We start from the raw sequence: 27,952 nt of genomic DNA, 5'->3' as shown, positions 1-27,952 counted from the left end.
GGAGCCTCAGAAGCAGAGGCAAAGGTTCAGTTAAAAAAAAAAAAAGTATTTTGTTTTCATTTGCCGCTCTTCCTCGGAATCACTGACAACTGTCTATTTTTTTCACGCCCCACAATGTCTTACTCCCATTTGACTCACCTCTTTGTTTTCTGTACCTCTGCATTTAGTGGAATTAGAATTTTCTGGGCGGTGACAGTAGATATAACTTATACTTTCTACTTGCCCCCAGATCAGGTCAGAACAGGTAAACATTTGCAGAGAGAGAACCTCCACACTCTACTCCACTTCAGTGGTAATGGTAAGTCAGAACTTATGAACAGACTTTTATACTCAGTGCATTATGTTTCCTGCTGTTTGGACCATGAAGTAATATTCTTTTGAATTTCATTAGCTGTGGAACTGAAAGATTTGCAGCATCACTCGGAGCTTCATTTATCTCCTACATGTGAAGCTGCCAACCGTTTCTGCTTATAAATGTGCTTTGACAATAGAGGGGAAGTCAGAGAGAATGGGTTTGCAGAGTGTGTGAGGAAATATGTAAAAGGTGATTTTTCAGTTACTAATCTGAGGAAGGAGGTCATGTTTCCATAGATCACCTGCTGCATGTGTTTCAGTGTAAACGCACTAAGATTGATTTGCTTTTGGATAAATGAAACCTTTAACGTTATTAGCAAGATGAAATCGCATAATCAAGGGAAAATCAGTGAAAAATAAGCTTTAGATAGATGAAGTGTAATATTCCTCTTTTTCTTATATGTCCAAATGCATTCACACAATAGGAGGAAGCAGACAAAGCAATAAGAGTTGTAATGTCTTTGTACAGTTTGATCCAGTCAGATAGAAACCATTACTGTGTTTATCCTGTGTTTTTCTTTTCCCCTAATCTTATCACATTTAGCTAGGTAGATGGTGCCGACATGCAGATAACGCGTCTTACTATCACGCTCTATATCACTTTTGTTTTGGATACAGTGACTCATAGTTGCTAAGAGCTGGAATAAAGCAAACTAGATAAAACTGGGGTGTGGCCCAGCTTAATAACAGAGTGTGACTGTGCCACACCTTGTAACAGTCCTGCATTCATACATGACGTCATTTGCGAGACTCAGCTTAATATCGTGCCAATTTGTGAAATCACAGAGAACAAAGCTCTATGTAAATCTACCCAGTGTATTTAAAAAAGTACAACGAAGTAATACTATAATTATTACAAGCATACAAATAGGATTATTTAGAATATATAAGGATATGTTGACAAATCTGCATAATAATTGACAAAAACACAAGAAAAAGAAACAGGTGAAAGACGTATTTGCTGCACGAACATTTTTTCTGTCCCACCATCTGACATACACACTGTCACATTATCTTCTGACATCATGTTTAAGAATAACTTTATTTTAATGGTTTAAATTTTAAATAGCAGTATTCCTCAAGGGTCATTATACTGAAGTATTCCAGATCAGCAATACTCAATTTACAACCCACAGGACGTCTGGTGCTGCTGACCCACCAATCATTTTCTAATTCACTAAATAGAACTGACTGAAGAGGTTTAATGTGTGAACGCTTTCAAATGTAACAAAAAATCGGTCGGTGTTTATAGCGTGTCTGCAGTTTCGTGTGCTTAGCTGATGACGGGAAAGTGATGCATGGTTTTAAAAATCTAAACTTACAAGCCAATCAGAAAAGTAGAGAGAGCACAGACTGAGAAAGTCGGTGCATAAATATGGCAGAAGGGGCTGGCTGGGATTCAGATTGCACTGGTTAGCTCCACCTACCAGGCAGCTAAAGGAACACAAAGGGAACACACACACTCAACAGGCCTGGACAAAGCTGGGTCATTACAAGTGTTGGCTTTCGAATGCAAAATAATAAATTATTTGTCTGTCAAATGAACATCAGTGAGTGTCAGTTCTTGTATACGGCTAATGTAACTCACATGTTAGTTCATTTATAAATAATTCATTTTGAAGGAAAATTTGTTTAAAAAAAGTTGAAAAATGTCACTGTTATTTATACATATTTATCTGATCCATGTATTTTATTGTGTGTTAAATACCCCTGACCTAAACCTAGTCTTACACTGAGGCTTATATTTATACTGGCACCAGTTTTCAAAAGTCAGCAGATATTTTTCTAAAATCCAGTGACTCTCATCACGAGTCTCGTTAACAGATCACCGTGTTTTTCTGCCTATATGCTCAAGGTGGAACATTGTGAGTCACCACAAAGTCACAGATTGGATTTTTGTGGATGGTTATCACAACTACAGTGTGAGCCTCACAAACCTGTAGCAAAATGATGCATGCCTCACACTGAAAGACAAACGCTAGACAAAATATAGGTATAAGGTAGTTGAAATAACAAAATTTTAAAAAGTTATTGGGATAAAAAAAAAGAATACATGACAGGAGACTATCACGGCAGGGGAAAAAAGAACTTTTATGCTCACGGTATTTATTTAGTGAGGTAGTAAATAAACAGTGGATCTACATGCCAAATGCCTCAAGCTATTAGTAACATTTCCAACACAAACAATTTTTGTCCCACATTTAGGTTGTTGCAATTTGGTTGCCCTCACTGACATAAAACAATGCTCTTAATATATCACATCTCCCTCTATGTAAAGCTTTTGGCAGCAGAATCCACATAATCTATTTTTATTTGATTAAATTTGATTTGATAATTTTTTTTTTTTTAACATTTTCAACAATTTTCAGTCAGTCCCAGTACCTGACCATGATTTATAATTTGCTGAGCCACTTAACACTGACCTATGAAACATCTAAATAAAATGCACCTAACTCAAGGGATGAACACATAACAGACAACTCAGCAAAGAACCTAATTTAAATTGTATTGTCAGACCCTTTGCTACAAGCATCCTTACAAACCAGCTAATTTGTCCCAGTTTCTTTAGCTGGATGAAGGAAAATGCCAAAGATAACACAGTTATCAGGCATAAAATTCTATTTTTACACTAGCAAGATGACCCATTAGCCAAAAACATCATGGCTTGGAAGAAACTCGACCAGTGGAGGACAAAAGAAAAAATGGAAGGCCTAAAACATAATGCAGATACAATATGTTCTTAAGAAACAAGAAAATATCCAGCAAAGATCTGACGAAGGTAGAGATGCAAGAGAACTGACCCCTCAGCTGAGCCATCTACTGTTCACCAGTCTCATCAAAAATGGTGTCAGTGGAAGGATGGCTGTAAAGAAGTCATTTTAAAGGAAGGGTGTCAAATTACTGTATAAAAGAACTGGACAGAAAATAAGTGGTAACGGGAGCTTTTTTTTTTGGGGGGGGGGGGGGGGGGGGTTAAATAATCACCTATTTGTATGAAACCAGTCAGGAGACAGGCACAGCAGTGAGTGTCTACAGTCATCTGTAAACAGTGGAAGCTCTGTTATGGTTTGGGGCTGCAACTTAGCCAAAGGTCTTGGGTGGTCTTGTCAAAATTGATAGAATTATGAACACAGATAGACTTGGATCCACCATGCTTTACCATCTGGCGAGTGTCTTATTTGCAAACATACTGCCAGTACAGTAAAAATAAACCTGGATAGAAAAACACACATTAGAACACTGTCAGTCATGGAGTCCAGAGCCTGGACCTCAACACTACTGAAGCTGTGTGGCATCATCTTCACAGAGAACAGAAGAAAAGCAGGAAACATCCGAAGAAGAGCTTTAAATGTCCTTCAAGAAGCCTTGAGAACTATTTCTAAAGACTACTTTAGAAATTATAAGAAAGCTTGCCTAAGAGAGTTCAGACTGTGTTAAAAGAGAATAAAGGTGGTCACACCAAATCTGGACTCAAGCTCGCCAGAACTCCACAGACTGTTTTTGCCTTTAAATACTGTATTTGCATTTCATTTTGCAGATGTTTCAGTACATCACTGCAGCTATTTCACATTTTTCTACCAAAATTTGAAAAATGAAAGTTGGCTTAAAAATTCTGCTCGATTACTGTTACATGCATCGCTCGCTATATTTTGTGTGTGAACTCTTGAAGCTAAAAAGTGTCAATTTGGAAGTCATCTTGCCACTTAAAATAGAAATACTCGAATACAATATTCAGCTTTATAGTATTTGAATAAATCTTCTTAAGTTATTTACTCTATTTAAAAAATCGTTACTACAAAAAAATGAGTCAATTTAAAAACAAAACCAAAAAAAATCAACAACTTAACAACGAAACAAAAACGGAAGCTGACGTTTCCACAACCGTTTTAAAGAGTTGTTTCCATATTTGTCCCGGTTTCTAGTATTTTCCAGTGAAGTAGGGGGAAAATGCAATCAACTTCGCATGACTGTTTTGAAAAACCTTCAAATGGCTGCCTGAGTCAGCGAGAATTTGGATTCTTCTCCATCTTATCGGACTCTTATCTAAAGGGGGAGCAGCTCACCTGTGAATCAGGTAGTAAGTGTGACTCGTCTATGAGGCTCCACCTCCGGCTGCAGAGCTCGGCTCTTTCGGTGCGTCTGACCACAAACAGTTTGAGCTGCCACGACGCAGAGCGCAGGCACCCTGTCCGCGGCAGTGTGTGACCTATTTTTGCTTTCTTTTAACTTTTCACCATGAGTACAGTCGGCTCAGAGCACGTGTTTTTGACTGCTTTACAGCCCAACACTTCAGTCTCAACTTACGCCCTCCCGTCCGAGATCAAAGTCGGGAATGGGGGCTCCGTGTCTGACGACTCTGCGAAAGCGCGACGCGTCCAGCAGCAGATCCAGATGAGACTGGCGGAAAAATCCACACTTCCGCGTCAGAATGGATCCACCTCACACTACGCCATGTCAGGTAAACATCAACGAGTTTTTAAGTCACTTTCACATGGAGTTACACCTACACTCTCTCACTGCTCTGCATTTCCGATTGAGAGCTGCTGTGCGAGGTGGTCTGTGTTCAGTGCGGACAAGTGGCGGAATTAAGTGTGACAATCCAAGTTTCCAGCCTGGCGCTGCGGGCACAGGTGCTCAGCAGTCCTGAGTGATACAGATGAGTTGTTAATCAGACCACTCAGTCCTGTGACCATGTTTCCTTTGGTCTTATTTGACGACATTATGATCTGTCACACTGACTCAGGTAGTAAACATGCCAGGTAATAAAAGCACGATCTTTATATGTCCAGACATATCAAACTCCAGCCAGGAAAGGAGGAAAGGCTTGGTTTGAGTTTTGAAACAAGACATATTCATAGAGCTCACGCTGAGCTATAAAAGGATTCATCTAAAGAGTCCAACACCCATAGGAAATTTAAAATGCTGACATTTAAGAGGCTGCATTCATTTTCTTTTACACTTTTTACTGTGAAAATTACCCAGATGATTAATGCCATCAAAATAGCTTGAAAGAGAAACTACTTCCCTGTTGCTTCACCACTTGTTTATTTGACTTATAAAAAGAAACCTAATGATAAAATTAATCTATTTTTCTTTTGATTCGTTTTTTTCCTAAACTCTTTTCAGACCTCCGAGTCTGACTCCGAGCCAATAGTTTCAAATGCAAGAGTGACACTCAACTGATATGGCCAGGGGCCTGTGGGGTGGGGGGTGTTCTGGATGCTTGTCTGAATTCCTGTGGACTCATTTTTCTCGTCAGCTCTTCGAGGAATTTGTGTTTTGTTCTGAGATGAGCTCCAGCAGCAGCCATTTTACTCAATGTCATGTCTCTGCAGAGGAGAAACGGTTAATGTGTAACAAGCCCAAACAAGTGCTCCTTTCATGAACTTCGCTGATAGCAGACTAAGGTGAAAACCTCTCCCCCCCTCTCCCCACCTGTGGGATTAGGTTTCAGGTAGTGCTTGGCTTAAAGGTAGGTGGGTTCAAGAGATACCAGAGGGGCTTGTGCAGCCCGTTCACAGTTGTTACATTATCATAACTGGTCCGTTGGAGGCATGTTGACACGCAGTCAAAGTCAAGGTGGGACTGTTATGTAAGCAGTGACAACATTCCCACAAGGGGGAATGAAAGGCAATACTGAAGCGCTGGGAATTAGTATGATCAGTAGTTCAGATCAAATTTCATGATAAGACTTCAGTGAAAGAGCTGAGCTACTCATGCTCACAGTCTTGTCATGGCCTGTGTTTGCTCTTAAACCTCATGACTGCACACGTGACTGATGCATGAAGATACATGCCAGTGGCATTTGAGGCCAAAGCATATCTCGCCCAAAGTGACCATAAAGTATATCATCCCGTGCATACCTTTGCACTCCATAATTTTCTGTGTGTGACCAAACTGCAAGGAGACGGCAGAGGAGCTTGACAGCTTGGGTTTTTGTTTACCTGAGCCTTTACTTGTCTGCTTCAGCAGAGAGAACATGACGTTCAGCTGCAGAAACATACGTGTCGGATAAATATGTCACTGCCTGCGTTTCTGTGTGCCATTCTTTGCTCTGGGTTTAGCTCGGAGGAAAACTTATTGTCATTAACTGTGACCTCATATTAATCATCTTCTGAAAGCATTTACAAGAGGCACATTCCTTACCACACAACAGGGAATGCTGCTGTTTCAGTGGTTTGCGGTTTTAGAAAAGTTCATTATGAATGCGTAAGTGTTTGCACATGGGCAAAACACGCACATGATTCTGCAAGGAATGTTTTTTCTACTTCGTCCCAATTCTAAAAACTGCTGCAGCTATGCATTTATGACAGTGAGTGAACAGTGTTCATGCTGTATGTGGTCAAGTCTCAGCAGAAAGCGAGGGTGAAAAAGGAAATATTTACAAGGAGTCCTGGCTTGATGATCAAAGTACATTTTTTTGAGTGGCAGCAGAGGAAGGGAAAAAAAGTTTCCTCGCTGGAGGACTTTTCAGGGGGTGTGTTGTAACGGCTGTTGCTCTCAGGTGTGTTGGGTGTAGTCAAGGTAGAACAAGGGTCAGGCCAGAGAATGTGTCTGGTTTTTATACCTGTGGTATGTAGTAAAGTAGCATAAAGGGCGGTCCAGCCTACCTTTCTTTACATATATGGTAGGTGTAAAACCGCTCAGGTTCAGCAGAAACATGCATGTAAAATACACTAAGATACAATGCATGGCAACAAAAACACACCTGACCTGACAACCTGATTTTGTTTCCTCATTTGTGAAAAAAAAAAAAAAACTGTTCTTATTACTTAGTGTTTTCAGGTGCAGTTTGTCAGCATTAAGCTTTTTGGTCAGCATGAGAAAAAATAATGTCTACAAGCCAGAAGCTCGGGTTTTGTACAGTTTTTTTGCTCTTGGATCAATATGATGTCATAAAGAACGGATATACCTTATATAGACATGTTTCAGATACAGTGAAAAATGTCTGATGAGACATCTCTGACTGTGAGCAGTGCAGCCGCACCCACCTGCATTTCACATCATTTGTCTTTGATGTGGGAAGTAATGAAAATACATCTTTACTGTACTTAAGTAGACTTTTCAGGTACGTGACTTGAGTCTGTATTTCTCTGACAACATTTTACTTTTACTGCACAAACATCTCTACTTTCTACTCCTAACATTTTGCTAAATGAGTTTTTTTTTTCCAGTTTAAGACATTTTAGGGGAGTTATAGTTTCATGTCACCACACGCCTTCAAACATCAAACCAAACCAAAATGAACCTAAATGGAGCTAACAATAGCACATAAAAGGCAGTCCCATTGGTGTGTCCATCACCTGTGCTTCTGACACTCAACGAGCCTCAAAGAGGCAAAAAACAAACTCATAATTTATATCTTATGTATTGTACTAATTTTCTTTGAATTCTCTTTTTTTCTGCATAACAGATGTTCAAGCTGAGTCCTTTTATTAAAATTTAAGTTGTAATAAAATTTGTAGTACCGTGTGTTACATTAAAATGAGATTCATTTAGCAGGCAAAAACAGTTTGTAGAAATGCCTTCTAAAGAGCTCCCTTTGCCTTTATAGCACAACATTTCCGTCTGTACTTTTATTTGTATTTGTACTTCTGCTTACATGAACGATCTCTGCAAGTTTACCACCTCATTTTATGAAGTGCAGCCAGGCGGAAATAAATAGTGTTATGGGAGAGGCGTTAAAACTACTCTGAATCAGAATGAGCGGGTTTAATACAAATCATTAGCTTGAACCTCATTTTAGATCAATCAAAAGTTGAGTTGAAGACATCACAGTTTGAAAACTGGCAGCTAGTTACTGTTTTATGACATGTTAGTAGTCCAGCCTGTAAACAAGTTCATAGACTGTTACATAATAATAATAAATGTCCCTCTGCCACTACCTCAGTTTTGAAATTTTAGTTCATAAATGATACATGTTTGTCACCATTTTGATACCACTCAAGTATAATAAACACATAAATATCCCTTAAATTAAAATTTTCCCTACAGCCACCAGAAGGTCAACATTTATGACCAAATCCTTGCAAAACTAATGACTCTCCAATAAGTCATGGCTCTATTTTGTGTTTCAGTAAATGACAGGCTGCAGAATTAATTTCTTAGGAAGGGATTCTAAATCACATAAACATAATTACACCCATAGATGCTACTTTATAATTAACATAGTTTTGTCACTGACATATTCCCCTCTCAGCTCAGATATGTGGGTCGACAAACTGTTGCTCAAGCCTGCTTACACTGTAAATAGCTTGCTCCACGACTCCACGGCCGTTTGAGTCTGGACGGAGAGCAAAAAAACCATTCGCATACTCTGTGTTTGCTGACAGAAACCTGCAAATGTCTTTGTATGTAGGACAGGTAACCGGAGACATCGGCCCTGCTGACTGGTCAGGTCCTGCTGAAATCAAACCTTTGGGCTTCGGCGCAACACGACACCGGCTATTTAGACAGAAATGTCTTTCATGTAAAACATTGTTGTAAATTAAAGAGGCACACCTTATTGTGGGATTTTCGTCTGCGATTGATCCCACCCTAAAAGTGCCTTTTTTATGACATGCAATATCTTCTTTGAACTTCTCTGCAATGCTGTTTTGTTGTTGTCGTTTTTTTTTTTGTTTTTTTGGGGTGTGTGTGTGTGTGGGGGGGGGGGGGTTGCAATAATCACACTTGGCCTCTTAGAAGTTGCAACAATGCAAGTCAGCAGTTGATTCAACTTTCAGAATAAAAGTACTGTATAAATGAACTTCCCTTTTTGAAACATGGGGGAGTGTTTCTTAAGAAAAAAAGGGAACTTTTTCAAATATTTTTGTAGTCCAATCACTTCCTGCTGTCATTGTTCCATTTTTGTCCAGACCTGTTTAGAAGGGATTTTCTTTGACACTAGTAGCAGTAGGATTAGGATAAAGATGAGCTGTTAAGTCATAAATCACTCAAATTACTGATTCCTTACCTTAGTGGAACAGCAGTTTAACAGAGACGTTAGTCACCAAGAAATCTCTTACGTTTCTGTATAAAACAGAATGATTATTATTTATTATTATATAAAGGTTCTATAAAACATTTTTGTGACTGTAGCTCAGGAGGTAGAGGACGTTTGTGGAATAGAAAAAGCTTTTAGAAACAAGTGGTTGTGTGAATGAGACGTGTTGTATAAAGAGTGCTCCAAAACGCCATAATTATACACAGCAGTTGTAATGTGTATAAATATATTTTAATGTGTTGTAATTATGTGTTATTCACTGACAAATGGTGGATTACATTTTCTTTTTTTCTTTTTTTTTGCTTCTTTTCAGATTACGGTGGTTCATCGTCAGTGAAATATAACACCCATAACCCAAGTTTCAGCTCTAAATCATCCTTCATGTACTCTGGCTCCAGAACAATCGTGAGTGGAGTGTTTCTCACTTTTTCAGCCCGATATTCACACACACAAATTATTAAACTGAGTCTTTAATCTAACACCAGACGTTATATTAGCTGGAAGCTCCCATCTTAAAAAAGCTGATGGCTTTGCTGACATGTCACGTAGGACACAGCATGTGTGGTATTTCACAGTAGGCTGTGATTAGATCAGCTCTGAGTTTTCTTGTCCACTCACTAGATTCCTCAATCTTAGTGATTAAATTCGAAAGACGCTGGCTGATTAATGCACGTCAGTGTCCTCGCCTTTGTTTCTATAACAGTCCCCTGAATAGATTTAGAAATATTTTTGATTCATCCAAACTTACAGTTCAGTGAAATATATTGAGTAACTCTCCTTACACATCTGTTTGTAACAGTAACTCCTCTCTCCACTCTCAGGGTCCGCAACTGTCTCAAAGGTCAGGCTTCAGCAGCCGTTCTGCCGCCCCAGACATGGCTGGGTTTCAGAGGATGAGTATGAGGAGTGGAGGTCCAGGTTATGCTGTTGGTGGGGGTGGTGGGGGTTTTTATCAAGAAGAAATGCGCGTGGGGACCATGAAACGAATGGACCCAGAAATCTCTACGCATTCAATGCAGCCAATACCAATGCAAATGAGGGGCTGGGGTGTCGACAACAGCGATGCTGGCAGTTTAGTCTCCGAACGTGACGGCACCTATGGTCGCTCGTATGCTCAGAGCGCGGTCAATGGCTACACCAGCCAGATGATGCAAGGAGGAGGCAGCTCGGGCTTTCAGTCAACCATGCACCGATCTCTAAGCGGCACTCTTTCCCGTGGCGGAGGGGTGCCAGCAGGTGGGACAGAGATTGTCCAACAGCAGTCCTTCAAAGGCCCGGCCCACCGCACCATCAGCAGGATTACAAACCGTAACCGGATGAGTGTGGGCTCCATGTCTGGAACCATGCAGCAGATGTCAGGTGGGAGCATCTACGGGGGAGGTGGAGACACTGTGGACGGAGGGTTCATGATGTCCACGATGTCTGGCTCCCAGGGGAACCTAAGGATGCAGCGTCAAGGCACCATGTCCCGTGCCATGTCGGTGAAGAGCATGCAGAGTGTGGGCAGGGGCATGGACATCTACGACGGGCAGATGGAGTTGGGAGCCAGCATGGGCAACCTGAGTGGGTGAGAAGCTTTTCACATTCATAGGATCAGTGTTTTCATTGGTAGCACTGATTTTCCTGTACTGTACTGAAGTTTGTGATAACTGTATGATGTGGTGCAGGTCAGTGTCTGGAAAAATGCCCATATTTACATTTGATAGGTCAGGTTTTATCAGTCATCAACATCATCAACCTAAGCAACCAATGATGTTGGGTAAGAGGAATTCTAGAATCCTAGAAAAACAGAACAGTGATTGGTCTTTCTAAGAATTCAGTGTAGTTTAGTGTGTACTGTATACAGGTCTTCAGCTTCGGCCCATCGTTTTTTTCTGTGTCAAAGAGAAAACAGAAAGCAACGCTAGCATGAAGAAAACTGGCATGAGTGTGATGTCACACAACTTTTAGAAAAAAAAACATTTAAGTGCTGATGAAAGGAATTGATGAGCTCAGAGGCATATTGATCAATTTGGAAGCAGTCCTTTAACAGAGGTGGTTCTCCACTCCTCTCTCTAGTCATCCTCATGACTCAGTTTGTTGTATTTGTCACTGACGTTCTTAGTGAAGGTGATGAACCAATGTGCTGTAAATTTCATGTGTCACTAAGTTCACAAGGGGAGTGTGCAATGTGAAAAGTGAGTTTCCTAAGAGCTGTGGATTGGGAGGTGGCTCCATAGTGGCAGGACTGGTTTCGGGTGTGGCAGCTCAGTGTCAAGCTTCACATTTCACACATCCCACAGCGTGTGGTTAGGGCGAGCTGATTTGCAGCACACTGTGCGATTTGGAAGAAGTTCAACAACACAATTTTGCACACAAGTAACGAACCGCCTGCGAATAGCTGTCTCTTTGTGTGCTACCAAACATAACAGCAGGGAAGTTATGTAATAAAGTGTTTTTTTGAGTTCCTGTGTTGAATTTGTTTATTTGCTTCTTTGTCAGGTTGGACATGCAAACAGCAGTGCATTACCTGGCAGAGGAAGATCCCAGCCTGCAGGCCCTGGGTGCCGCATACATCCAGCATCAGTGTTACAATGATAAATCCTCTAAAATCCTGGTACTTTGCACTGATTAAACTCATGGTTACAATTCCTTCAGTTCTTTCCTCTGTGCTATTAAGAAACTCATTCATGAAAGTTGTTTTCCTTCAAGTGCCAGCATCCACTGATAGGTGTTTCACCTCTTCTGGTGACTTTATATAAGCTGGGGCTTCGGTTCTGGTGTGTCCTAGTTCTTCTTCTACTTTTTCTTCTTCTTCTCCATTTCTTAACTTGAGATAGTGCGGCAATCTCTTGTCGGCAGATTTAACTTCTCCAAAAAAAATTTTAAAGGGAATTTTCTGACTTTTTCAAGAATTAAATGACCCTTTCACATTGTTTCACATTGAAGCAACTCTCAGTTTTTATAATTTCATTTAGGTCCCTGTCCCAGTCCTACAGTCCTAGAGATTGTATAAATATCTGAAAATGCCCGACTGTTTTTTCCTTCCCTCTTTAGGTGCGTGAACTGGGTGGCATTGGTGATTTGGTGCAGCTGTTCAACAGCCAAGACCCAGAAGTACGGCGCTACGCCACTGGCGCCACACGCAACATCATCTACGAGAACCTGGAAAACAAGACGGCCCTGATCGAAAAGGATGGCATCCAAGAGCTCGTCAAGGCGCTTGAGGAGAACGATGATGAGCTCCGCAAAAACATCACAGGTATTGCAACGCATGCACCAGAGAAGCACCTAGAATATTGTTTTGGAGCTTTCCCACAAGATGAAGTGGCTACAGATTGGTTCAAGTCAGTGTGTGGATTTAAAGTGACCAGATTATCAAAAAGAGCAGTCTTTGAAATTGATATTGTTCAAACAAACGAGAGCACACCGTGGAGATTTGCAAGGCACGGGCCGTGTCTGAATACACAGAGAGTTGGATGGGGAACTGCTGTCATGTCTATAGACTGTGTAGGTGAGGATGGGAGCTGTGTGGGCCTGTGAAGCAGCAGTATGTCAGCCGCCCCCTTTGATGAGACAAGACCTTGTCACTTTTTTCCTTTAAGCCACAACACAGAGTGCTAAGTAAAACGCCTTGGCATAGGGAATAACTTTTGCTTGTACTTATTAATATCAGTGGGCTTCCAAAGTGTGACAGCAGATGACAGGTTTTTGATTCATGGAGCACAATGTAATCCTCAAATGGATATTTTATTTTAATGGCATGTGTTTTTTTTTTTTTTTTTGGGGGGGGGGGGGGCTATGGTATGAAGCTATGGTAGGTTAAATAATTACTGTGAAATCATTTTAAATTGGTTAATGTTCATTTAACTCACTGCTGGCCTGAAAAACCATAGTTTTCCCCCAATATTTTGGTTAACTGTTGCCATACTTCTTGAACTCAATCAATGAAAACATCCTGAAATCATATTTGAGAAAAGCTGATGACAAAAAAAAAGAAGCAATAGTATGCCTAAATGCCCGTTTTTATTTGTCCGTATTTGTGCAGGTATCTTGTGGAACCTTTCATCCAAAGAAAACCTTAAGGAGAAACTAGCCAAAGCGACACTTTCTACACTTACTCAAAAGATCCTCACCCCCCTCTCGAAAAACGAGATGGGTCGGACTGCGCATACCAATTCAGACACAGAAATCCCTCCTGAGTCCCCTTCCGAGACAGAAATCTTCTGCAACGCCACGGGATGCCTCAGGTGCACCTCATTTATGTGTCTTGCGTCTGTGGCTGCTACATGATTGATTAAAATGTATGCGTATGCTTTTCCTTTCCCATGACTGCATTTGCATTTGGCAAGCTTGTTTTTTCACACCCAGCGCTTTTTTGCTGATGTTTGCAAGAGCCGGCATTACTCCAACCTCCAGTTACCTTTGACTCTATTCTGTTAATGCATTGCTGTATTAATATTTCCAATGAGTGGGTTTTTGGAGTATCTTGTGGTTTCGTATTACCTTTAATTTAATGGTGCATTATTGGTGCCAGAAGTCCTGTAATCTATATGTGCACAACACTCAATCTGACCTGAAGAAGTTCTCTGAAATCACTTGCTTATTTTCTGTGTTCTTAGGAATTTGAGCTCCGTGAACGAAAAGACCCGCCGGTCGATGAGAGAAACAAATGGACTTGTGGAGTCTTTGGTGAACTACATCACGGCCTGCCTCAAAACAAACAGAGCCGATGACAAGGTGGGTGAATAGCTAAAAAATAAGGAGAAATCCAGAGAAGGCAAAAAATAAAATACAAATTTTTTTTACTAAGCCCCTCCTACCAGAGGAGGCGAGGCACTGCCACATGCTTCAATAGCACTAAAAGTAAGTCAGTGTTGATGTTGGCGTTCATGTGGGATTCAAACCCTGGTCCTCCAGGTGAAACCCTTCTCTTTATCTCTTTTCTAAAATATATATATAGTGCTCAAGTTGGTCTGATAAATGACCTCTTACAGGCTTGTTTTTGTTGTTGTTGTTGTTTTTAACGCCTACAGTCTCGTTTCCCCTAAGACAACTTGAGTTGCAGTATATAATATATATTGTTTTTTTTTGTTTTTTTGTTTTTTTGTCCAAAATAATACACAGGCCTAATTTCCTTTGTGTACTTATTTGTCTGGATGTGTGTATGGCTGTTCTAGGGGGTGGAGAATTCGGTGTGTATCTTGAGGAACCTCTCCTACCAGCTCTACAGCGAACTTCCATCTTCTGTTTTAGCCCGCATTGAACCAAACAGAGATCAGTACAATGGGCTGGGCGAATCCATTGGCTGCTTTACACCTCAGAGCCGAAAAACCAAAACTGTAAGCACGTGTGAGAATCGCTCCATCAGCAAGTGCACATAGACCATCCCACATCTTAATTCTGCCTTCTCCTGTATTTCTTTGACTGACAGAAAAAGAAGCAGTTTCAAATTTTAAATCAAGTTGCTAAAGTGCCAAATGGCATGGAGTGGCTCTGGCATCCTGATATTTTGAAGGTGTACCATGAATTGCTGAAAAAATGCGAAGCCAACTCTAACACCCGCGAAGCAGCTGCTGGAGCACTGCAGAACATCACAGCTGGAGACAAAAGGGTGAGCAGCAAATTCATCAGGGATTCAAATGTAGTAACCATACACTGTATATAAAAGATGTAAACAGCTACAGTGGCATCACCCAGCATCCCAGAGTGGTGGGAATGCAAGTTGCATTAATAAAGAATTTGTTGTGTTTAATGCAATAAAGACGTTCAGAGATCAAAGACGAATAGAGTACATCTTATCTTAATAAGGGCCAATTATCTAAAAGAAGCACGGTGGCACGGTGGTTAGCACTGTTGCCGCACAGCAAGAAGGTCCTGAGTTCAATTCCACCATCAGGCCGGGGTCTTTCTGTGTGGAGTTTGCATGTTCTCCCCGTGTTTGCGTGGGTTCCCTCCGGGTACTCCAGCTTCCTCCCACCGTCCAAAGACATGCAGTTTGTGGGGATAAGTTAATTGGCTAATCCACTTGCCACTAGGTGTGAATGTGAGCGTGAATGGTTGTCTGTCCCTGTCTGTTAGCCCTGTGACAGACTGGCGACCTGTCCAGGGTGTACCCCGCCTTTCGCCCTATGACAGCTGGGATAGGCTCCAGCGCCCCCCGCGACCCTGAAAAGGATAAGCGGAAGCGAATGGATGGATGGATATCTAAAAGAAAAGTAAAACAGTCTAATTTCACTCACCAAAATGAAATAAAAAGTTTTCTTGGATGCACTGTAACACAGAGAAAGCCAAAACTGCTTTTTCCGCTAATTCCATTAAAAATGTTTCCAAAGGAGTCGCTGGTACATACAAGGCCAAACTGTCCGGATAAGAGACTAATGTCAGCTGTAGTTAAATTTTTTGTCTTGTGCCCGCTGTCGGGGAACTACAACTACAACTGAAAAAAAGACATCACAGTTACGGACATTACACATATTACAAGAAAGTGCTGAGTAACACAGTGATAACATCATCACAAATCAAAGCACAAGCAACACAGAGACGCAGGACTCAGTATAAAAGATCTCTAACAATGCAAAGTTTACAAAGGTTGTTTGATAATTAGCTATAATTAGTCCATCTCATACATTAATTGCTCTGTCTCTTTAACTTGTAGTGGCCTGCGGTGCTGAGCGATATGGCTTTGGACAAAGAACGCATGCTGCCAACCATCCTAGACATAGTACCTCGTTCTGCCAAAGATGCAGAGCTGCGTTCGCTCACAGGTTTCCTACGAAACCTTTCCCGCCATACCGACAATAAAGACGAAATGGGTCAGTCTTTTTTTTTTTTTTTTTCTCTTCCCCTTCTGTAGAAATGTTGATGTCTCTAAGACACAGAATATAAAAACCTAAACCGTTGTCTTTGCAACATTTTAAGAATTAGTTGATTGTCAAAATTGATTTTCACATTTCTTTTTATAAGACGCTAATTTGTATCGGTTTATTTAGCCAAAAAGACTGTGAACACACTGGTGGATAAACTGCCTATGGATGGAAATCAGAAGTTTCCCTCCAGCGAATCGGTGGTCAACATCTGCGGTGTTTTCAATAACCTGGTGACTGGCAGCATGAGTGCAGCCAGAGACATCGCCCATTTTGATGGCCTGACAAAACTGATGGGCATCTACGACTCACGAGGCAGCAGGTTGGAACATTTTTCCAGACTCCTGATGTTCAGTTTTAATGTTGCTATCCAAAATTTTGTGTGTGAAGTCATTTGTATCATTTAATAACCTTGGATGAAATATTTTTCTAGCCTTGAAAACAATAAGGCATCCACAGCAGCAGCCACAGTTCTGTCCAACATGTATCATTACAAGAAGCTGCACAGACAGTACCAATCGGTAAGAGATGGCTTTGAGCTCTGCACTTCTAATCATGACATGCAAGAAAAAAATCAATAATATATCAAAGATAGAGCATTCTATTCTATTCCTCATATATTTAGACAAACACCAATCTTTCCATTTTCAGTTTACTATTTTTTTCCAAGCATTTGACACTTTAAAAAAATCCTTTTAAAGAGTTTCCTGACCTCTGATTTGAGCAAGAACAAGGAGTTAGGTCCACACAAAAGTGAATATTCATTGAAAACAGTTTCTTTTCTCGCCGCCCCGTCCTCATTCTTATCAACTTGTGTGCATTTGTGTGTACATGCACATTATGTCTGAGTGTGAAAGAGTGAGAGTGATGGGAATTCTATGACGAACTCTGTTCATTCTCTGCAAAACTCTCTCAGTTAGATGACACGTTTAACACCTCATACTGCTACTCTTTAAACACACACACACACACACACACACAAACTCACGCGAACATATCCAGTCAGGCAGGTTCAGGGCTTGAGAAGGATAAGGTAATTTTACTGCCTTCTGCAGATCGCAGCTTGTCCCACCCAAAGGTGTGGCGTACAGCTTGTTTCTTCATGAACTTGTTCACACAACAGGAAACATGATTTAATGTTGGCTTTGACTAGAGTTTTCATTTTATTAATCAGATATGCACTCCATTGCGTTACTGTACATTTTGCGTAATACTGTAAGTACAAGAGCACAGATTAAACATGATCTTAAGATCACAGCAGGTTGTTTTTCTGTGTTTTGAAGTATATTTAATATCATAACATCGTGTTTGTACCTTTGTGCTACAGAAAGGATTCACGAAAGAGTATCAATCAACGCTATTGATCTAAAGCTGAGGTAACTTGGGACAAATTCAAGTCTACAACAGCGAACAATCCTGAAGTCTACTAGCACTCAGTGGCAGAAATCTATACCACGGTAACATCTGCTCTGTCTTCACCTGCAATCATTTATGTTATGGATATCAATACACAAGTAACAGAGGATCCATCCAAAGGAAATGTCAGTAGGCATTAATGCAGTGCAAGAATTTATGGATTCTAATACACATATTTGCACCTTAACCTCTTAAGCCCCAACGCCCCCTGATACGGGGGCAAAAGGCAGGAGATCAGTTAGGCTTGGGGCTTAAGAGGTTAAGCATTTACTCTCTTTGTTAGATCACTGTATGCGTTTTATGTATAATCAGGGATTTATTTTCTGTCACAGAGGTTTTAAAGCAGTTGATGGACAATCTGATGGACACTTGTGCCTTAGGTTTTAACAAAACTGTTTTGTCTCTCTCGTTTACGGTTCAGATGCAAGATAGCCTTGTTTTTGTAAATATTGCTTTTTCTTTTGCATAGAAATGACATGTGTTTGTTTTATAGACAGCAGTCCTTTGTACTCGTAGTTTTCAGATAGATGATGTCTGTTATATTTGAATGTAAACCATAGATTTATAGAAATTTGGATGTAAATAAATCAGCTTGGGGGGGGGGGGTCATTCAATGTGGAATTTTGTTTATACATATGTCTATTCTTATGCAATGTTGTTATAGTAATCACTGTTTTTCTGGTGTAATTAATGGTGTGTGCTTAATGCTGGGGTGGCTTGATTACTTGTTGCAGGACAGATGAAACCAAGTATTTGTCATTTTAGCTATTAGCTGTGGCAAATTGTAGATGTAAACGTCTTTCAAACCTGGATCCATTGTGCTGTAAATCTATTTTGCAAAGTCTATTGTATAAAAATTAAATCCCTGAAGTGCAGCAGTTGCTGCTCAGTGGCATAAATGGCAACCTTGTGTTTCTGTGTGGGCAGTAGAAGACACTTTGTTTGATGCTTTTTGCAGAGGTGTCATCTGCATATTTAACATCTAATAAAGAGAAACATTTGGAAATGAAATGACATTTTGTTCGCGTTTCTTTAGCGTGTGCGCACAGCACCATTTGCTGCCGAAACAGACTGACACCAACACTGTAAAATGCCAGCCACACCCTGTTTGCATATTTGTTCCTGCTCAGACAGGAACAATACCAGACCTTCCCTGCTGCACCCTTATTTAGGCTCTTACCTCAGTGCAGGACCTCCATGAGGAGAGAGAACATCAACATTTACAAAGGAAGAAAACCTTGTGATTGATTTCCAGTACGTGCAAAGCTTCCAGCTTAACAATCATATTGTGTGGGAGTCCCGTTCCTTCACCTGACTGGGAAAAAAAGCATATTCCCTGGATTCTCTGGACTGATATCTGATCTGTCATGTGTATGTTTTTATGTCTTTGCCAACTATTTGTTTACTGCCAACTATAAAAGGAAAATCGAGTGCTTATAAATTAAAAAAGAAAATCCTTAAGACACCGTCATTACACTGTCTTCTGTTGGAGACTAAAATAAAGATCAACTGGGTAAATTGGCAATCAATAAAATATTTATTGTAAACACACTCTTAATTACACTTACTTCCCTGAAATACTTCAGACAATTTCTCACAAAGTATGTTACACATCAGTATGAAATGTAAAAATGCTTAAAATCATCTATGGCATGTAGAAACAGAAAGCAACACACTGATTTTAATAACACACTGTACAGAATGGAAACATAGTTGGCTACACGATGCAGAAAACAAAAAAAAGACGTGCCGACAGCGATCTCTACAGAGCGTCGAGTTTTAGAGTGTGAATCAGATGTCCTCAGCGACCAGGCAGTAGAAGTCTGAGCGTGCTGCGTAGTTGCGTGATCCCAGGTCCGAGATGTCGATGTCAGAGGGTTTTGGCTCAGCTGCTGAGCTGGTTGCAGCGGGGAGCACTGGAGCTTTGCAGGACAAAGCTTTGTAGACAGGGAGGCGAAGACCTGCGACACAGAGAGAAGGAGAGCGATGCAAAATGTCACTTTTCCCTTCTTTGGTTTGTATTGATTAAATTGTGTGGTGATTTTTTTCTGTATGAGTGTACAAATAAAATTTTTTTTTTTTTTACATTTTTACAGCAAAGTAAAAGGAAACTATTGCTTTGATTTTTTATAAATAAAGACTTAAAATGGGTGCTGTCTGCCGGGCTCTGTCCAAAGTTACCATCACTTGAAAAGCTCACCAGCACTAAAGCTTCAACATGAGCAATTGTATGCTCAGCTCTTTGTGGCTAAGTGTAGCGGCTTTTTGAAAACTCATAAATCCAGACCTAGGACAAGTGTGTTTATTACTCTTTACCTTTGGACAGACCCAGCCAAGTTGTTTATGCCATCACAAAGTTAAACTAACCTAAGCCAAGCCCACCATCATTTGACTGCAGCGCTTTGTAAATAGTTTTAATTCTTGCATCTAACTTCATGGAAGAAAACAAACTAATGAACAGTTTTTAACTCTTAAGAACGAAATGAAAGCATTCTCATCAATAGCAAAATGAAAAGTAAATATGTGAAAGACCATTGTGATATGATGCCTTAGTTATGAAGTTAAGTATTAACTATAGCTTAGTCAGTATTTGTTTATTCAAATTGGGCACTAACTAAGTGAAATGAAGAGGGTTTCGACTCTGACGTGTTCTTTTTTTTTCTTTTTAAGTCTTTCAGGTTGAGACTTGTATGAAGGCTGGAACATTTTATGTTGCACTCTTGTGACAACAAGTACAAGAACTGCCGAATAGTTGATGATTTGCATTACTGGATCAAAGTCATTAACAGGTGCTTGTTAAACATGTGAATGCTTGCCTTAGTATTTTTTCCAGATATTAAAATTTAAACATTTTCGTGTGTGTTTCTCACACAAAATCTAGACTGCACCTCTTACCCAGATCACCGGCAGGGTCCGTATCTGAACGGCAGTCCAGGTAGTCCGGCTGAAGGGTCAGCATCGGGTCTTTGTCATCCTCTAGCAACGTCTGAGGGTCACCGGCAGACTCCTTGTGGAAGACAACACTGCGAGGCATTGCTAAAGCTAGCTCTTTCCAGAAGACAGATGAAGGCGTCTGTGCAAACACAAGCACAAAGACACTAAATAACATTCGTCCCAGCAAGCTGCTAAAAAGTCAAGCGAACCTTCTTAAGTGCAATGCTATAGTTTTAATTTAATTTTGAATTGATAAAGCTGCTCATTTTTGACATCAATAATGCATGATAGCAAAGTGAAAACAAAGATGTTTCAACTTTTATGAAAGACTTTTATGGGGGGGGGGGGGGGGTTCTCAAAACTTCTGTAAAATAAACACTAATTTTATCAGTATTATTATTCTAGCCTTGAACCTTCCAATAAACTTTTGAGAACATACAAGAACACAAAAATCCTCTGACTTGTAACTGACAGATTTCTATCTGCACTGTTACTCTGTTATTGTCTCCTGTTCCTGGTTTTCCCTGGTTTGAAGTGGGCGGTGCTACGTTTGAAAATGTAATGGCATGTACAAATGCAAACCAATCATTAAAATTCCCCACATTTTAAACCTAAACATCATGACAACCAATCAAAACTACCACACCCACAGTGTCCCTCGGATAATGTCAGTCGAAACTATCCATCATATTAGCAAGGAAACAACATATGGCTGGAGTATTACCACAGAGTTGTGTCTCCAGGTAAGTATGGTGAGGCAGTGCTGGTGCTCACTAAGCTGCTGTTTGACCTCTGGCCTCATGCGCTTATACTGACCATCCAACAAGATGAAGATGGGCTGCTGACACAACTCCAACAAGTGCAGGAGGCCTTGTCTAAAAAAATACACAGAACTCCAGTTAAAAATAGGTACACTGCATATTGGAGCAATTCTGCCCTCAAGTGGTACGATGTAATAATACACAAATTATTACATTTGCTTTCACACTTTCATAACTTGGCTGTTTGCTATATAAATACAATATCATTTTTATTTATAAAGCAAAGTTTAAATAGTGATATTTCTGTGTATTCCATCCTACCTGAAGTTACTGGAGCACCAGTCCTGTTCAAGGTAAGCAAAAGAGAGCAGCACGATGAGGCGCCGAGAGCGACTCATGTTCATTAGGAGCTCTGCAGAAGGATCTGAAAACAGTTGGTGCAATTAAAAAGGCAAACATTAATGTTTTTTACACGACTCAGTGCAGAATATTAAGAACACTCTTACTGTTTCCATAAACATTAGGAGGGTAAGTAGCAGCCATGTGCTGCTACCTCTAAAAAAGTAGAAGAGCTGCATCTCAGACTTTGCAGGCCTCAGTCAGCATATTAAAGGTTAAAGTTACAACAGTACAAATAGAAAAAGACTGACAAAGTGTGGCTTGTTTGGAATGTTTGAAAAGTTGCATCTTAGCAAACCACAAGACTTCTGGAACAATGATCTGTGGACGGCCAAGACCAAAGTGGAAATGTTTGGCCATCACGCAAAGCCCCAAATACAGTCAATACCAAACATAGCATATTAGCACAAACACCTCATACCAACTGTGAAGCATGGTGGTGGCGGGGTGTGATTTGCGCTTGTCTTGCAGCCACAGAACCTGGGCACCTTGTGGTCTCTGAGTTGACCAATGGTGCTGAAGTTTTTTTCAGTTTTTAGTGACTAATAGGCTGGCAAGGCTAGCACAGAGAGCTGACCAGTGGATTTGAACTCATAACCCTTTTTCTGTTTCACTTCTAACATTTCTAACTATTGTAACACTGTATGGTCTGAGTGTAGTTAACCTCCTAAAACCCGAACTCTTCCATGGCATGCATTTTTAATTTCTCTTTGATATTTGGGCATATTGGGACCTGATGAATGTAAAAACAAAGAATTGCCAGATTTTTTTTGTTTTACCTGATTTTTGTTCCTGACAAAAATGAGATGCACATATGAGGATATTTGTTTAAAATTTCAATAGAACAGTGGCAGTATAATGTCCTCGTAAGTGAATATCAGGCCTTTGTAGAGCAAAATTTAGTATTTTGGTCTAGACAAACCAAAACGTGATGTCCACATATGTGGACACCAGGTCCTAGGAGGTTAAAGATGAATTTGACTTCTTCAATTTCACACATTCCTGAAAGATGTGAACTCAGACAGTCAAAGACAGCTGTTATACATTAACTCTCACTCTGTCTACAGGTGTGACAGGCAATCTGACAGAGAGTGAGACGTATATTTTTGGTCTTTTTCTGACAGGGACAACTATCTGACGGATTTTCTATGCTTTATACGGAGTGCTGGCTTTCAGCACTTTAACCATATCTAATCACATATGGGGCAATCTGTCTGAAAGCTAAAGCCTGGTATGAAATTAGGTCATGCAACAGGCACAGCGGTAAATATACAAGAGAAAGCTTGAAAAAGAAAAGAATAAAGGTGCTGCAATGCCCCAGCTGTGCATAGACGAATACTCACAAACTTCAATGAACTAAAGCAACAAAGAGTGAGACGAAACTCTTGCACAACGATGTGAGAGACTGATAAACTCATGAAGAAGTTATTGCTCTGATGTGGTTCTGAAAATTACTGATTCAGAGTGTCCTATAAAAATTATTTTTTTCATGATTGTACATTTCAGTGGGTTACTTAAAATTATATATGCTGATCATGAAGCAGGCATGAATGAGGTAAGCAACACAGAAGCAATAGTAGCGCTGCAGTGTGGGAATATAATCATACCTGCACTAGGTAGTATATCGTTGTCATTGAGGTGCACTTTGTACCCATTTATATTTTCCAGGTGAGGTTTGAGTACAAAGTTGACAAACTTCCTGTCATAGTCATTATTCACATATGAGATATAGGCATCATATAATTTCCCATCTGAAAAGGTTCAGACACAAACATCCAGGTGTTGTTAATACAAAAATATCAGTGCGGCAACTTAATTTAAATTCAAGAGAGGTCTCACCATTGAGTTCATAGTCTCCATATGAGTTCTTGTACCAGAGTTTGATGTTCAGGTGGCACCTCGAGTAAATGACAGCAGCTAAAGCCAGGAACAGGAGGAGGATGACGGCTGCAATAACAGCACCTGTGTGACTGGGGCTGCCTGAACATATATACCAGAAACAAAAGGAAAATCAATGGAGAATATAAAGGTAATACTCCAATTAAAAGCTTTTATATTATACAACATATATAGTGGCACAATTTTTTATATACAGTATATTTGAGACTGCAAGTAAGCTTTTGGAGGGAAAATCCAGCTCAAAGAATTAAAAGCACAAAATTACCATTATATTTATAGAGTATATGTGAATGTCTGACCACAACTGCACAGAAATAGTTTCTTTCCTAGTCTTTGTTTTTTTTTTTTTTTTTAAATAACAATGATGTATAATTTATTGATCCCCGTGGGGAAATTCCTCTCTGCATTTAATCCATTCACCCAGTGAAGCAATGGGCAGCAGCGTGTAGGGACTGTACCTTGCTCAGGGGTACCTCAGGGTAGCAGTCAGTGGATTCGAACCCCCAACCTTCTAATCATGGGGCCACCACTCTACCTACTGAGCTATCCCTGCCCCATTTTATTTCATTTTATTCTTACCATGTAAAAAAAAGTAGTTACTGCTCACAAAATATATGACTATAGTGCTTTAAAGCATCAGTCTGGACCTGAACTAACTCATTATCAAAAATTAATAAATCAAGACAGAGCTACACAAGCATATCAAGTCAGATTCCTGTGTTTGTTGAATTTGATGGTCCTGTGTAAGCACTTTAGTTAGTCTTTAATATTTAAGTTTGCAGAGAAAGGGCTGAAAATATAGTGTACGCTTAAACTAACTTCTTTTAGCTGCCGGCTGTGTCCAGAGCAGTACATGCAAAGCCTAATGGCATCCACTGCAAGTAACCCACTGACTGTGGATCAAAATTTCAAAGAACCCCATTTAAAAGAAAACAAACTACCCTTAGCTGAGTACATGGAATTTCTCCGTTAAATAGTTAGTATTTAAAGAATATGTTTAAATATGGAAAATAGACCCATTATGTATCCTGAATAGCCTCAACTCCTATTTGAGAAACTTTTTTTACCTAGATTCTTCAGACTGAAGTCAGCAGAAATGTTCCTCACTGTGCAGCTGTACAGCCCAAAATCTTCCAGCTCTCTGAGGGTGATCACTAGGAAGCTATTTACCATCAGCTGGTTGGCACCGGGAGACCTGATATAGTTAGACAGAAGATTAAGCACAAGTCTAAACACAGGTACATTATTAACTTTCGCCAAGCTAATATTCAACGGCTTCAAATCACCATGATGATGTGTTCAGCGAGGAAAGTGTGTGGTTATTGAGGGGATGACCATCTTTACTCCACTGCAACGTGGTGTCACATTGCTTCTCTGTTGGGTCCCAGAAGAGGAGAGCAGTGCAGTTCAGTTTCACAGTGGATCCCACATTTTCCCAGAGTGTTGTCGAGCCCCCGTTAGGTTTAAATTCTGGAGCCTTGGAGCACTGAGACTCTGTGTAAAGACACACAGCTGTTATCCATGTTCACTGCAAGATCTCCAGACAATAGAGGCCTTCATGCCAGGTAGCACCTGAGCCTGTTACTAGAAGGCATGCTGAAACAAAATACCTATTTGCAGGTGTATCCATACACATACACACAAACTCTACAGCAGCTCATTGATTTCGAAATAACTTCATTACTCTAGCACACTGAAACATTACTTTACCTTTAACTAGGAGACGCACAGTAAATGTGACCGTGCTGTTGCTCTGTTGCTTACAGGTGTAATTTCCTTGGTCTTCCAAACTTAGGCTGTTAAAGTCCAGGTAGATTTTGCTCTCATTTGTAGGGAGCTGCACGCAGTCCTTTTGCCAGGTCAGCTGTGTTTGAGATGTGCTCTGAACAATCTTCAGGGGGCACTGTAGTTGATATGGATGCCCGACAAATGCCGCCTGTTCTTTAAACCTACTCTCATCCACGCAAGTTTGACCTTCGTAGAGAAGAAATACAGAGGTTTACTTAGGACAGAGTATTCAGTCCGTGTCAGTGCATTCGTATCCCTAAGATAAAATCTGTAGGCTACACCTCAAAGTATTAAAAGACTTAATATTTATATTTACATCTAGATTCAATTAATTTTATGAATCCCCAAAAGGGCAGTTAGTTTGCATCTTACCCACACAACCTATTTAACAGTCAAATTCACACAGCCTACACTCTTTAAACACTACTCACAAACATTGTTCCAGTAGAAGACACAGATCAACAAACAATGAAGTTAAATAAAAAAATATATAAATAAAATAAATTAATAGATTAACAAGGAGAAGTGTTTAAAAACTAGCAATCATAGAAAAATTAATCTAAATGATCCTGTCAGGGTTAAGTGATCAAATAGCTGAGGGAATTGAGGATTTTTGAGTATCCCTTTGTTCTACACTGTGACTTGAGAGCAACTTCCTGAAATGAGACCACAAAGCATACAAAACATGATCAGGATGGTCAATACTGTTTTTTCCCCTCCTTTATCCCCTGTTTTTTCCTGATCCGGTATCATGTTATGTAAGGTAACATGACACCACGCACTGTTGCATCACTAAAAACTGAATCAGATGCCCAACAATCTAGTATGAATGGGATTTATGTTACTTTGGCCCATAAACAAACCACAAAGTAATAAGGCTACAGTATTAGCACAAATCTACTCCTGATGCATGCTGTATGATCAAATGGATGCAGGCCAAAATCCCCCGAAACTGGCTTTACTTCCTTTTAAAGAAACATTTTGCATACAGTCTGTGCATACAAGCAGCTTGCACAGACTCTGTGGAGCGACACGACACTGTGTAGTTTTTAGGGCCTGCAGTAAGAGGTTAATGATGTATGAAGGTGAAGTTGTTTACACTTTCACCCATGAAGACGATGAGCAAAGGAGTGTTTACCTGATTTAGATTAAAAATAATAGATTCAAATAACAATAATAATCAAGAAAAACACCAGCGTATTCAGTGTAAACAAATGAGCCCTACCAAATTAAACACATCGGATAAACTAATGTCAGCTGCTGCTCTATTAAATCCTAACCTGTCGGTCAAGTTGGTCAGCGCATGCGCACATTGTGACGTTAAGGAAAAACCAACAAATATTCGCTCCTCCTTTTGACTTTTCCTCCTTTTCTTCTCTTTTTTTCTTTCAACCCATCAGGGTCTAAAGTCCGTTTCTGGTCTTGTTGCCGGGCAACAGCATGTGACTGCGTGACAGTGACATGCGTGCACGCAATGACCACATGTGCATTGACCTGGTATGTTTAGCATACTCATCAGCATCTATGACCGCGACAAATAGTTTATAATAAAAACGCATCCACAATGAATACATTGAATACAGCCACAGCTCCCAGCTGTGGAGCTGTTAAGCAGGTGCTCCAAGCAAACTCTAAACCTGCCCTTAAAAAGTGATAAGTAAATAACACCCTTACCGACTGCGAGTAAACCTCTGTCCCATAACCCGGAGCACATCAAAGTGAAAGCCACTAAAATCACAGCCATGAGCGGGCAGCTGTTTCCCTCTTCCTCCGTCCTCAGGTGAACACTGAACCGAATACAGAGTTTTCTGTTTAACTACATCACTAAAGCACAACTTTCCTGGCTTATTATTACAAACAGAGTCGAGGCGGATATGCAAACGACAGCCTTGCGGTTCACTAACTGCACCTGGAAAAACCTGAAGCTCTCCTGCCGATTGGCTGGCCCTTGGTCATGTGACGCACACACCGACTTTTACCTGCCTTGCACTTTAACTTCCTGTACAGGAAGAAAACTGGCTAAAAAGGATGTATGTTAATACTGTAACAGAGAGAACAGAAACCAAAATGGTTTATTGTCAACTTTTTATTTTAGTATTGCTGTTTAGATGTATGACACCTAATATACAGGCGCCATCTGGGCCCGAGAAGCTCTGGCAATAGAGATGATGAATCTCTAGATTTTGAATGCCTGGTAAAATAGAAATTAATAAACACCTACATAATATTAGTTGTTTATTAACAAAGGGTTTGTAAAAGGTGCGTTGAATTACTTTGTCACAAGTAAATGTATTACCTAAAGCTTTAAAATAACTTTTTAGTACAGATAAAATTTACAGTATTTGACCCCTTCACAATTTCCTTTTTGTTTTTCTTTTTTTTGTGCATATTTTTCAGACTTCTATTATTCAGACCAATGACTGTAGAAAAACAGTCATTGATTCAGACCGTAAAGGAAGACAAAGACAATACAAGCAAGTATTTGTAATAACCAGTGTTTACTTTTTCATAGCGCTGTGAAGGCATTTTGGCCCACTCCTCTTTGTGAATTTGTTTTAATTCAGCCACAC

At 40.1% G+C, this 27,952-nt stretch overlaps 2 protein-coding genes across 4 annotated transcripts; one reads left to right on the top strand and one right to left on the bottom strand.

Moving 5' to 3' along the window:
- Positions 1-176: 176 nt before the first annotated feature.
- Positions 177-18,612, top strand: pkp3a (plakophilin 3a). 2 transcript variants are annotated; one of them, XM_085166352.1, is made up of 14 exons: positions 177-298; positions 4,636-4,813; positions 9,654-9,745; positions 10,162-10,907; positions 11,822-11,936; positions 12,377-12,581; positions 13,368-13,569; positions 13,942-14,059; positions 14,500-14,661; positions 14,754-14,933; positions 15,978-16,134; positions 16,312-16,507; positions 16,619-16,706; positions 17,513-18,612. In XM_085166352.1, the coding sequence occupies exons 1-14, from the start codon at positions 296-298 to the stop codon at positions 17,552-17,554; spliced, it is 2,484 nt and encodes an 827-aa protein (XP_085022478.1). In that variant the 5' UTR covers positions 177-295; the 3' UTR covers positions 17,555-18,612. The 2 variants fall into 2 exon arrangements, with proteins under 2 accessions (XP_085022478.1, XP_085022477.1); XM_085166351.1 differs by lacking the exon at positions 177-298 and having other exon boundaries at positions 4,138-4,813.
- Positions 18,232-27,301, bottom strand: sigirr (single immunoglobulin and toll-interleukin 1 receptor (TIR) domain). Of its 2 annotated transcripts, XM_085166373.1 has the most exons (10): positions 27,057-27,301; positions 25,305-25,568; positions 24,881-25,088; positions 24,662-24,789; positions 23,535-23,675; positions 23,303-23,446; positions 21,618-21,720; positions 21,260-21,410; positions 20,497-20,674; positions 18,232-19,562 (listed from the first exon to the last, which is right to left on the bottom strand). In XM_085166373.1, exons 1-10 carry the CDS (start codon positions 27,124-27,126, stop codon positions 19,393-19,395), a joined length of 1,557 nt encoding a protein of 518 aa, XP_085022499.1. In that variant the 5' UTR covers positions 27,127-27,301; the 3' UTR covers positions 18,232-19,392. The 2 variants fall into 2 exon arrangements, with proteins under 2 accessions (XP_085022499.1, XP_085022500.1); XM_085166374.1 differs by lacking the exon at positions 23,303-23,446.
- Between the last annotated feature and the right edge of the window lie 651 nt (positions 27,302-27,952).

This window comes from Neolamprologus multifasciatus, chromosome 7, assembly GCF_963576455.1.
Source record: "Neolamprologus multifasciatus chromosome 7, fNeoMul1.2, whole genome shotgun sequence".
Taxonomy (NCBI): domain Eukaryota; kingdom Metazoa; phylum Chordata; class Actinopteri; order Cichliformes; family Cichlidae; genus Neolamprologus; species Neolamprologus multifasciatus.
This window is presented reverse-complemented; position numbering and strand designations above follow the sequence as displayed.